Source organism: Fusarium keratoplasticum, chromosome 1 (assembly GCF_025433545.1).
Source record: "Fusarium keratoplasticum isolate Fu6.1 chromosome 1, whole genome shotgun sequence".
Taxonomy (NCBI): domain Eukaryota; kingdom Fungi; phylum Ascomycota; class Sordariomycetes; order Hypocreales; family Nectriaceae; genus Fusarium; species Fusarium keratoplasticum.
Genome location: NC_070529.1, coordinates 756007 through 767995, shown reverse-complemented (window position 1 = coordinate 767995; position 11989 = coordinate 756007). Strand labels below are relative to the sequence as shown.

General features: G+C 55.3%; 2 protein-coding genes across 2 annotated transcripts; one reads left to right on the top strand and one right to left on the bottom strand.

Annotated features, from left to right (window-relative positions):
- Positions 1-529: 529 nt before the first annotated feature.
- Positions 530-1811, bottom strand: NCS57_00023900 (uncharacterized protein; the record flags this gene model as incomplete). Its single annotated transcript, XM_053050327.1, has 3 exons — positions 530-929; positions 974-1170; positions 1221-1811. 3 exons carry the CDS (start codon positions 1809-1811, stop codon positions 530-532), a joined length of 1188 nt encoding a protein of 395 aa, XP_052918842.1.
- Positions 1812-2430: 619 nt separating this feature from the next.
- Positions 2431-4277, top strand: NCS57_00023800 (uncharacterized protein; the record flags this gene model as incomplete). The annotated part of the gene is made up of 3 exons (XM_053050326.1): positions 2431-2611; positions 2716-4098; positions 4162-4277. The coding sequence occupies 3 exons, from the start codon at positions 2431-2433 to the stop codon at positions 4275-4277; spliced, it is 1680 nt and encodes a 559-aa protein (XP_052918841.1).
- Between the last annotated feature and the right edge of the window lie 7712 nt (positions 4278-11989).

Genomic DNA, 11989 nt, shown 5'->3' with positions numbered 1-11989 from the left:
TCGGGATGCCTTTGATCGATGATGGGTGTTGGTCGCACGTCGCCTGGAGTTACGCTGGAGGAGCCGAGGGGGTCGGAGTTGAGAGCGCGGGTCGTTAAATGCAGCGCAACTCAAAATCAATAGGTATGATCTATTAGAGGCCAGGGATAAATCGATACGCCCGTCTAGACGTCTGCAGAAGCCTGTAGTGTTGTATGGTAGTCAGGTGTTCTTTTGATGAAGTTGCACGCTTAGTCGCCGCATCACGGGTGCGGTTCGTTCCCTGGCCTGAGGTGGCTGACGCCGAAGGGTGGGTCACGTGAGCGCGGCAACCAGTATCGGGAGACTGTTGGATGGGAATTAGGGAGTTGAGGCGGGCAGTTGTAAATATGGATAATAGGTTATTTTCTTCAGTCAATAATCATACAAATAGGTCCTCAATAATTGCATCAACAAAAAGCAGCATGTCCCGTATTTCCAACTACACAAGTTCTTATCCTACTCGCATAACTAAATGTCAAAAGCTTGGTATCTTCTGCCAGTTCATAAATCACTCCTGGCCCTGAACTCGGCGTGCCCAGTCGTCGTTTAGCCTAGTGCTATCAACAACCACCACGCCGCGTCCTCGGCCAACTCTCTCAGGCCTCTGCCACCACTCCTGGCTCTTTCCAGCTCTCTCAGCTTCCGACTCACTATCTGCCAGACCACCAGAGCCACCGTCGGCCCCAACAACGAGGATGACATCGTGACGAAGCCAGGTCTGGAGAGTTGTGATGGTGCTGCCGTCTTCTCCAGACAGGGCCTTCTGGAGGTAGATGACCTCCGGCTGAAGATGACGGAGGATGTGAACATGGCCATTGGGCGTGGTGAAAGGGAGAACCATGGTCTCCTTCTCAACCAGAGCCAAAGCCTGCGAGTAAACAGAGTTGAACCCAGGGCTTCCAGAAGACCTAAACGGTTAGTATGATTCCACATAAACAGGGCAACAACTTACATGGGGTTCTTCACTTCCTCGCCAGGAGTTTGAGCTTGATCGTGTCCGATGTTAGAAAATGAAGAGCTGAGTGAAGCTGGTGGAAGGTTACTCGTAGCAGTATCCACTGTAGTGTCCTTCAGACCTGGAGCGTAGATCAAAACAAAGACCTTGACTTTGGAAAAGTCGTTGTGTCGGGGAATGTGCGACAAGATAGACTGGATGCCGTGTTAGTACCAAACATGGACTCGAGGTCAGACTGGCTTACCGCGTGCTCGTGGAATGGGTCGTCATCCTCGGGTCCAATCTGAGTATCGGCAGAGACTACTATAGCGACAGTCTTGCGTCGCTTGCCACCAACGAGGGGCGAGGGTGCCGTCGCAGGCGCTCGTTCTCTCTTAGCATCTGCTTCCTCCTGCCAGGGGTTGCCATCGCCATATTGACTCTTGTCTTCTTCGCGAATTGAGGCCAAGGCTTTGCCCATGGCTGTGCCTGTAGCTGCGACGCCGGCGGCTACACTCTTACCTGTCGAGTCGATGAACTGTCGCCAGCCTCCAGAGCTTGTTGCTTCTTCATCCACCTGCCTAATGCCGTGAGTCTGTTCTTCGGATTGCGGTCCTTTCTCCGGTCCTCTAGTATCGCCCCGACCCAAGTCCCCCGAGCGGCGAGCCTGGCCGCTACCATAAGCTTGGTTGTCGTAGTCGAGTCCGGCAAGGTGCTCGTCTTCATCTTCGTCCTTTCGTTGGCTCCATACCCAAGCTGCTACACCCACAGTCGCGACCGTGAGAGTAACTGCGAGGGGCACCCAGTGGCTCCAAACTCCCCGTCGCGACCGCGACGATCCGTGATCGGGAGACATTTAAGCGGCGCACTGTCGCATCGCTAGGTGGAGGGGACGCGCCGGTGGCAGAGGGGGGCGGAGGGCCTTGTAACGTCGTTGAAGATTCGATGGATACTTCTTGGTGGTAATTGCGACGGATTGATGACGCCGCCTCGATGAAAACGAGATCTTATGGTCAAATACAGCTCATCGGTAGACGCGGTGGCTGGTATCGCCAACATCAACAAGAGGGTGGAGCTGAGGCCATCCACCCCCAGCAACCCAACCCGGGGTCAACAACCCGAGGTCCGATGAGCTCAGGGGCAACATTGCGGGGGACTATTGAATATCCGCGCCGAGGTCAGCCTTGCAGCTCCGGCACGTGAATGGCCCAGGCGTTAGGTGTGGCTGTGGCTGGTGTGGTGGCCGTTGAGCCACAGGTGGGACATCCCACCTACTTTTTTGAGGTCTTGGCGATGATTTGGGTGACTCTTCACTGCATGTCAATGAAAACGACTCAGTTGCGACCTGCACCCGAGCATCAGCAGGCCGATTCGATCGCTGGACTATAGATCTACATATCCGCAAACTTACAGACGCCTCACTTCGCTACAACACCTCTCAACACCGACTTCAGCCCAGGGCACCCCGCGGCATCATGCCCCACGCTGTCTCGATGCCCTCAACCGGGCTTCAAGCCCTCATTCTCTGCGGGCCTGGGTCATCATTTCCGACTTTCACCTCCAACCCCGATGAGAACCCCAAGGCTCTTTTGCCGATTGCGAACCGGCCTATGGTCTGGTATCCCATCGATTTCTGCTATCGAATGGGCATCACGAGTGAGTCACAGCTGAGTGCTGAGAGCTGAAGCCTGCCCTGCAGCCGGACAGCCATATGTGCCATTTCGCTTTAAAGGCATGATACTAGATCTAATACCACCTAGGCATCACTCTTATTTGCCCGCCAACAGCTTCCGCTGCCATCACCACTGCCCTCAACACCAACCCTTACCTGACGGCGCTGCCTCTACCCCGGCCAGACATTCTCTCGCCGGCAGATCTTGATCAGAACACGGGCACAGCCGAGATCTTGAGGCTACCTGAAATCAGGGAACTTGTTACTGGCGACTTTGTTGTTCTCCCATGCGATCTGGTGTGCGAACTCGGTGGAGAGAAGCTCCTTCAGTCCTGGATGGTCAAGTCGGCCAGCCTGACTGACCTGCTGGGAGCCTCAAGACTTTCCAATGGCCACCGCTCGCTCCCAAGTGGAGGATTGGGTGTCTGGTACGATACGAAAACTACGACGCCGGTCAAGGGCGAGAATACCGACTTTGTCGCAACAACTCCCCTGCCCAAGTCGCCTGTCACACCTCCCAAGGGGTCGCTATTCTCCAGTCTCTCCAAGGTTGTGTACTCGATGCCGACCGATTCTTTGAACGACCTCACGGAAGAGAGAAAGGGTTTCCCAGTTCGCCATGGTCTATTGCGAGCCCATCCCCGCATCCGGATGTTTACCACCCATAGAGACGCACACATCTACATCTTCCCCCGGTGGGTTCTGGACTTTATCAAGGAGAACGAGCGCTTGGAGAGCATCGGAGAGGACGTCATCGGATGGTGGGCCAAGGCAGGCTGGCAGTCGGGTCTGGCTGAGAAGCTCAAGATGGACTCGGTTTGCGGCCTCGGACGGGTCGAGGAGACGGCAGAGAACTCCCATGAGGGCGCTGCGTCACCCAGGGAGCACAGTCCGGATGGAAAACACGGCCTCGAGCAACACTCCCCGAAAGTTAACGCCGCCGACTCGGCGACACCAGGGATTTCTATTGAGGGCGAGTCGTCGTCGCCCGACAAAAGGGCCCCATTCGAGGTACCGCCGATCGTTGCCTATGTTCACTCGGCTGGTGGCTCCGCACCGCTGATCCGCCGCGTGGACACGGCTCAATTGCTGCTTGCCATCTCACTTCAGCTGGCCAAGTTGCCGTCACTGGAGGAGACTGGTCCCGAGGCCGCCTCACCTTATGCCCATGCGAAGAAAATCGCCTACCCCGAAGGCGTCAAACCTCGTACCACCATCACCAAGCAGGACAGCCTCATCGCTGAAAACGTCACCGTCGAGGAGAAGACGTCCATCAAGGAGTGCGTGGTGGGAGCGAACTCGCAGATTAATGAAGGAGCCAAGCTCTCGCAGTGCCTGTTGATGGAAGGTGTAGTTGTCGGCAAGGCTTGCAAGCTAACTCGGTGCATCCTCGGAAAGCGATGCGTGATTGGCGACGGATCGGTCCTGACTGACTGCGAGGTCCAAGAGAACCTCCTTGTCGAGCGTCGAAGTAAGTCTCACATTCCCGCCCCCACCACGTTTTGAGCCGCGCTAATCACCGGGCCCTGTGCAGCTGAGGACAAGGATAACAAGCTCATGAGTTCCGAGGGACTGGAAGCTACCGAGGCCGAGATGGATGAGGTGCTCGAGGACATGGAAGCTGAAACTGAGCTAGCGGTGGTGGACTAACCCAACCACATGGAACAAAAGTGAACTTAGATATTGTCGGGAAAGGAAATGCATAGAACTTCTGCCAGTCATGCAGGATTCCAAACAGAATATCGGTCCGAGTCAAGAAGGTTCATGATACTCCGGATCACATCTTCCCGACCCGCCATTCCGGGACATGTAGTTGCTCAGAAACCGTTAGGGGCATAGTGTTCAGCAATGTCCGTTTTTCCCGCGGGGATTTTGCCTGGATCTCAGCCTATCACCCACTATACCTCAGACGAGGCGGATATGCAGGAAACCTGGCCCTGCATTGTAATAGGCGCCAAGAGGACACAACCCATGGGAGGATTACACGACTTGCCCAAGACCGCTCGTCGGCCCCATACATACCCGACGCAAACCCCGGACTGTTGCAGCCTTATCGAAAACGTAAGGCACTTGCTTATCTGCAAGAGAAAACAACATGGGAATTACCACATGGCACTGGCGCCATAGTTCAGCTAGAGGATTCTGAGAGTTTTGCTTTGTGCAGATATTCCGTTGTCATTGCTCCGGGCTAGCTTGAAAGTGTTCAAATCTCGGTCCGCCAACGGAGACGTCGGCAGTTGCGGTACATCACTCGCGCCACCGGTCCCGTTTCTCGTTCTCGTTTCATATACGATAATCAAATGGCACCCAAAGGTGTAGAGGGCCGCCAAGAACCCCATATCCAACTGCTGTCCTCCAGGGACTCTCACACGTTGAGAGAATATCATGATGACTCGCGTTGCCCGGGTACGGGCGGAGTCACTAACCAGAAGCATATCCAACTTTGGGCCATGAAGCCCCCAAATAGGAGGTGGCCCATGTTCTGTATCCTCCAGAAGCTTCTTGGCCGGGACTTGGGGTAGGATTCAGCAGTTGGCCCGCTATATTCCGGCTTGTCGTCCGTCGCCGCAGGCTCAAGGCCCAGGCGAGCACACCTCCCCACAGCCCGACTAATGCTATATAATCTCCTGTCAGCAGAAAAGAACCAGACGACAGGGCGAGTGCTTCCTCACCTATTGGGCCTACTTTTTGGGCTTTGGTAGGTGAGGATCGACTTGACGGTGGCTTTCGTCCATGCATGTTTCTACCCGCTCCCCCCTGTCTGGGGGCGACAAATTCTTCTTGACAGGACAGTCAGGGCCACGATCGCACCGGGTTATAAACTCTTCGTGGTCAGGCTTCCGGCAGGAAAAGGTGACTCTCCAGATGGTACACATTCTGGGTCGGGGGCAGAGGCGGACGAGGGAAAATCACAAAACCGTTGGGTCTGGGTGACAAAGACTCGGGGGGCTTGGGAATGGGGGCATGTGGCATGCGTATTTATGAATCCACGGCCACGCTGAATCATGATCATCGTGGAGACAGGTCATTTACGCCCAAGAGTAAGATATTGTGGGCGTCTTGTTCGGTGCCCACGACCCCCAAGAGTTGTCAACTCGGCATCTCGGCTTGTAAGCTGAGGCTTAACCTCTCGCAGCATCTAGATTGAATCGCGGCGTTTGCGGCGCTAAGTCGTTGCCTGCAGGAGCGTTTTTCGCGCAGAATTCGGGAGCTTGACAGGTGGCTACCATGCAATTCGCCGAAACTGCATTCTCTAGTAGATGTTGATATGCATTCGGGCGGCTCTGGGTGGGCGGAGGGGAGAGCGCGAGTTGGGGCGAGACAGCGATATCTCCCATCACGGACCTCGAGGCCAGCTTCATGTGAGCTATCATGTCATATAGAGTTATGAGGCGTTGCAGAATGGTCTGACCACCCTGAACACCCTCAACAAACACAATTGCCGGTCCTTCATGCGTCGTGGTATTGGGGCACCACAACCACACCTCCGCCTACCCTACACTCTTGGACTTCCGAGGTATGGCCCTGTTTAGGAGGGCATATCCCTCCGAGTTGATCATTGAAATGACATTGTATTATTACAAAGGGTTATTGTCCTGACAATATCGCATGTTGGGAAGCATTTTGAAGCATGTTGCATGGACTGGCGAGGACGCGGCGACAGGGCCTAAGATTGGGGTATCGCTCTGGGCACGCGTCCAACGGTCACTTTGACCCGGAGGCGCTCTAACAACACTCCACTGCCAACGGTTGAATACAGCTCTGGGCGTTAGAAGCCACTGGCAGGTTTGAGAAACACAAGGTGCGGTTGAATCAGAAAAGGAAGCCCCAACGTCACACAAGAGGCCGTGCTGAGATGATGTGCAGAATCCCCCAGAGTGTAGATTGTTTGTGTCACGGCCAAGATACTCCGGAGCGGGTGTAACAGCGGCGATGGAGAGGTAGGTAGGGTGGTAGGGTGGCGGGTTGCCTCCCCTCCAGCAGACACAACAGTGCAGATGAGGCTTGTACCATAGGCGGAGGCCAAATCAGTAACTGAAAGCCCAGGGGCCACTGTAGACTCGGGACCCCGGGCGGCTCATGTCGGTCATCTCCCCTCAAGCTTCGGGAGATTCGCATGCAGTGTAACTCCGATCCTCGTGGAACACCAGAGCTGCCAGATGAGATACAGTAATGCCGGCCGAGCGTGCCATCATCCCCGAGGATCGAGAGTCGTATCGGCGATCGCGGGATCCCGCAGCTCCCAAGTCAAAGAAATAATGAGTCTGGATCCTCGTAGGTATGGGAGAGAATGGGTCGTTGGACCTGCCTCAGTGTGGGCCACGCGAGGGAACCGAGGACCATTACCAGAAACAAAGCAACAATTCGAGAGTCCACCAGGCACTGGAGAGGCGAGGCGTGCGGGAGCTACCCAAAAGTCGCATGCCCAGCATTGCAGAGTGCAATCCGAGCCAAGCTTTCCATGTGGAGAGGCCTTTGCCGGCGGCATCCCGAGGGGCAAGACCCCGGAGATCAGGGGACAAGACGAGCCTCCCGTCATATATCAAAATCGCAAAAATGCTGGCGCTGCAAACCCGCAAAAATGGTTGCATTGGACTGTCACAGCCTGGTTTGCTGTGGGATATCTGGCGAGAGCCCGCAGCGGGAGCCACTGCTACCGAGCGGATTGATCATGGAGCCGCCGCTAGGCCATCGGCTTTTGGCTGCTTACGGCTGAGGGTACAGTAGCTTGCTTGATAGTATGCAATAGGTGCGTAAGACGTTCGGTGATGCTGAAAAGTGAGAAAGAGGGAGAGTGAGAGAAGCAGCCTGTGGTGCCCGTGACAAACCCTTGGAAGGGAGACAGACACTGAATAGGCAAATAGCCACAATAACGCTGCTAGTCCAGCTGTGCAAGACGCGTCCGCCCGTCCAAAGGGATGTCCCAAAAGAGTCAACACGATGATAACACCATTAGCAAGTAGTGAGTGTGCCTCCGCATCTGGGCTGAAAAAGGTGAACCCAAGATATCGTGTCTGGGCCACTTGAACGATTCGTACAGAGAGTTCTCCAGCGCCATCTCGGCGAACGGAAGAGGGACCACCACCAAGGAAACCCCTGTCCATCAGATGACGCTAGGGCCGGCCATGGGAGGCGGAAAAAAGCAACGGTGCTGTGCGAGGGCGTGGATGGCGCAAGTAGGCGGCCACATTTGTCTGATTACACCTTGGTTTTGACAGTGGTGGCAGGATATGACTGATCATTCTGCGAGGACCTGTCGAGTCTTGGATTATCCAACACAAGGTCTCGACATGAGAAGCGGACGCAGGGCTTGCCACTCTGGAGATGGAGGGAGAGTCGCGGACCAGAGGACGCGGGGTGAGACTCCGTAGAGAGCTGGCAGATCGATGATGACATTTGTGCGGCCAAGAAGCAAGTCGACATGAGATCGCCGCTTTGAAGAGATTTGGATGTTTGAACAGAGAGAGCCGTTTGATCCTGTGTGACACGAAACATGTTAGTGTGTCTGTGGTTGCACACAATGCTCATCCCATGATCGGATAGCAAGTGTCGGAACTGGGACGCAGCAAGACCACTTCGGGATGACAACGGCGATGAGCGAGGCCTGGTATCCATATCGAGGATTACCCAGTGCTCACTTAATCAATGGAGCTGAAGAGAGCTGTGGACAGGCAACCGGAGCCCCGATGGGAACCAGCTCTGATGGCTGGGGTGCTGAGGGACTAGGAGGATTGAAGCACGCGAGACTGAGCGGGAAGTGGATATGATTATCGGACTAGGGCGCGTCAAAGCAGTCAATCCCCATCTCTGGCTTCTGAGGCGCCTGAAAAACTTACGATATGACGAGCAAATGCAGGAGGTGGGTAGGTCGGTATGTGGTTGGATTACAGGCACAGCTGCCAGGCTCAGTGCCACGCTCGCTCACTGCAGCAGGCGTTCATTGTTCGACAGGACGTTGAGAAATGAAGTGCAGATAAACTGGAGCCCGACAAAGACAACCCAGACAGACAGACAGAGGCGACAGCCATGATGGAGATGAAAAGGAAAAATGGACCTGGAAAAAGAACGGTTTTGGCGGGGGCCGAACCCGGCGTTGCCGGTACAGCAGCAGTAGCAGCAGCAGGAGCAGGAGCAGTTCAAGGCACCGTCCCAAATGGGAAGGGGCATCGCAGCACAGTGCGACATGCGTCAGTGCGCATACCGTCGTTCCTCGTTCCTTCTTCCTCTACTCCGTTAGGTGGCCGTATTGCGCAGTAGTTCCCAGAGTTGGGATCTGAGTTATTACAAACCGCCAATCCATCTCAATGTCTCATCCGTAAACCTACCATCAGCCGGCCAGGGGCGTGAGAAGAGCCGATTCAGCCTGTCCGGTCCCCACGACCTAAAGTTACCGCCGTTCCCTGCCCTGCTCGGTTCCTAGCTTCCCAGGAGGATCCCTGGATCGGCCCCGGTAGATCGACCGGCAACGCTAAGAGGGCCCTTGACCTGCGGCCTCCGCGACGGGGTCACCACCGGGCTCCACGCCGACGACAGAACCACGCATCCTGTCCTATCATGATTCAGTGCTTCCAAGAGCCTTGTCTAATTGCTGCCGCGACGAACGGACTCCCGTGAGCCTCGCGTTAGCGGTTTTGCTCGAGGGGCCGCCAGCACCCTAACGAAGTGCTCCTATCTGCCCCTTTGTTATGACTCCAGTCGCCCTTGTTCCAGAGCGCGTTCGCGTTCTCAGGGCGCCTCGATGACCATAGACACGGGCACGTCTCTATTACCCCTCTAACCCTTCAAATTTTTGACCCTTCTAAAGATGATAGATTTACAGATATTGCCAAAAGATGAGGACATGGGAAATGAGGGAATCGAGGGAAGCTGGAACTATTGCCATTTGCCCTCTTCCCAACTGCGGCCCCGAGTCCGCAATATTGACAGATTCTCGGACCTGACAAGTTCCCCGACATGAGCGACATATCATTATTTTGGCCGTCGGCTCTCAGCTTGAACGCCTCGACACCCTGCTTGGCCACGGCCTGGCCTCCCCGGCCGAGTAGACTCGATCGGCCAGCCCTGGCGAGCCCACCACAATCCACACCACAGCCTCCCAGCGCCTCCAGCTGCCAAGCTAATGTTGAGTAACCTGAGGATGCGTTTATGGAGCGCGCACTGTCCGTAAGGACAACGACCGTTCTCCAAGCGTTGGGGCTAGTCAATAACGAGAACCGTGCGTGGCTCACAGTAAACCTGTTACGGTAGTTGACGCCCGTGAGGCTCTGGATCGGGCTGACCATCTCTCAAACGTCAATAGGGTCTGGATGCCCATTTTCTATTGTTCTCACTCCCCACAGCCGCCCTTCCCATGCTCACACGCGTCTTTTAGCTCGGCGCGAGGTAGTTCGTCCTCTCAAGATGCGCACTATTCGGCCTACCACACCAAGGCACGTTGGTCGACTGCACCCATGTCGCCCTCCTGCGCTGCAACCTAGTCGCTGCTTCTTCTTTCACCGGGCCTGAAGCCTGACCAGCCAGCTGCCAGCCTTGTTGGACCGTACAGGTGCCGAGCGTGGAATGACATCACGAATTTCCCGCGCACATGGCGATCAGTCTGGAGAGAGAGGCCGACGTTGGTCTTCCCGCGTTGCTTGTCAACGGCACAACGCTCCGAAACGTCCATATCGGAACAGGGGTCACCAACCCGACGGCCGGCTCCCCAAGGTCGCTGGGTCCAAGGACAGTATGTTTTGTGAATACGTACCGCCATAATTGATAACGCGCCCTCAGGAACAGCCGCAGGTCGCGTTGAGTGAGACCTGCGCCGCAACACCAGTCTCATTGCTTTTCACACATAGGGCCAGATTACTGCTTTGCCCCCTTTGCAGACATCCCAAGTCTCCACATCTTCATCTGTTGAGGGCACCTTTCCTATTGATGCTTCTTACCTGAGAGGGCCAAAGGGAGTCAAGTATTGAACACCCAGAGCACTCTGGATGGGGCCTGTCTCTCCCTGAGAGGTTACACATCCAGGCACGCTCAGGAACACACAACTCGGATCCTCTCGGCCAGAATAGCCTTGTCTCAGCTCGACGGTCCTTTAGGCGGAAATTTCGCTTGGTCCATTCCAAGTCTTGTCCCATTCCTCGGTGTCCTGTCCATTACAGCTGGGGGCAAGAATCGGCGGTCCCAAACGAGATCTGATATGTCCCCGCCCAAGTGCACCCATCATGGCAGCTATGGGGTTCGCTGAGCTTTCTGGGGATGGAGGGGGAGGTGTGGTGAATGGTTTTGAAGGCTTGACAGGCCCAGTGACAGATGGGCGAGATAGTGGGCTGGTGCCGGACCTCACTAGAGCCCACCCCGTGGGGTACTGTTCATGAACTATGCAGGGACCGATCTCGTTTCTTGCTTGGTCGTGGGCCATTTGATCCTGGGCTTCAGGTGTGCGCGCATCATGACATCCACACTCCTCCCTCATCGTCTGTCGGGATCCGCAACATGGTCCAGGGCAAAAGGCTCAACTGGTAAGGTGTGGCTTCAGGGAACCACACTGGCGTCAGGGACCCCGTTGGCACACGCCCATAGTTGGCTCGTACGCCGGCGCTGCTAACATGCTTGTTCACTGTAGCTCGACTACTATGACATCCTTTGTTCCCTTTTCTTAACGTCCTGCGCCTTCCTCTGGCCTTGGCTCTAGTCAAGTGCTCAAGTGCCCGCCCCTCGGATCAAGTGCCAAGTCTGTCATGGTATATTTATCGGGTCTGCTCTTGTTATAACTAGTTGTGTGCTAGCCGAGCTGAGGGTGTTCGAGGGCACGGCGAAACATCCCCAGGGACACTTGGTGATAACTGATACACCATCGTCCAAAACATCACACCTCTATGCGAGCAATATTGTACAGAACCCACAGTGGAGCACGCCTCTCCCGCCCTACTCCTGGGGGGACTGATCTCGATCTGGCTACAGACCATCGACCCCAGTCCGCATTCTTGCCTGCTGCAGCGCACTTCTTGTCTCTCGGTCACTTTCGACTAGCACCAGGTACATTTGATGATCTACCGTGGTTGATCTGCAGAGTGGATGTCTCAAGCCCGCAGGTCTCTTTACAGCAGAGCTCATTCCACCTCGTTCTCTATATCTTCAAGGGCGTCCGTCGTCGTTGTCGAAAAAGCATTCCCGACAAGACTCACAGATCATTCAGAGCCTGAAAGCACCAAGACTCTTGACTGTTTCGACTGAGCCTCTTCAGACTTTGGAACAACGCTGAGAACTGTTGCCCTTCTCTTCAAGGGGACTCAGACATATACACCTACTCAAACACTCCTCCTTCTACCATTTAATCCTTCACCACCACACTCCCTTTTATCATCATCAAG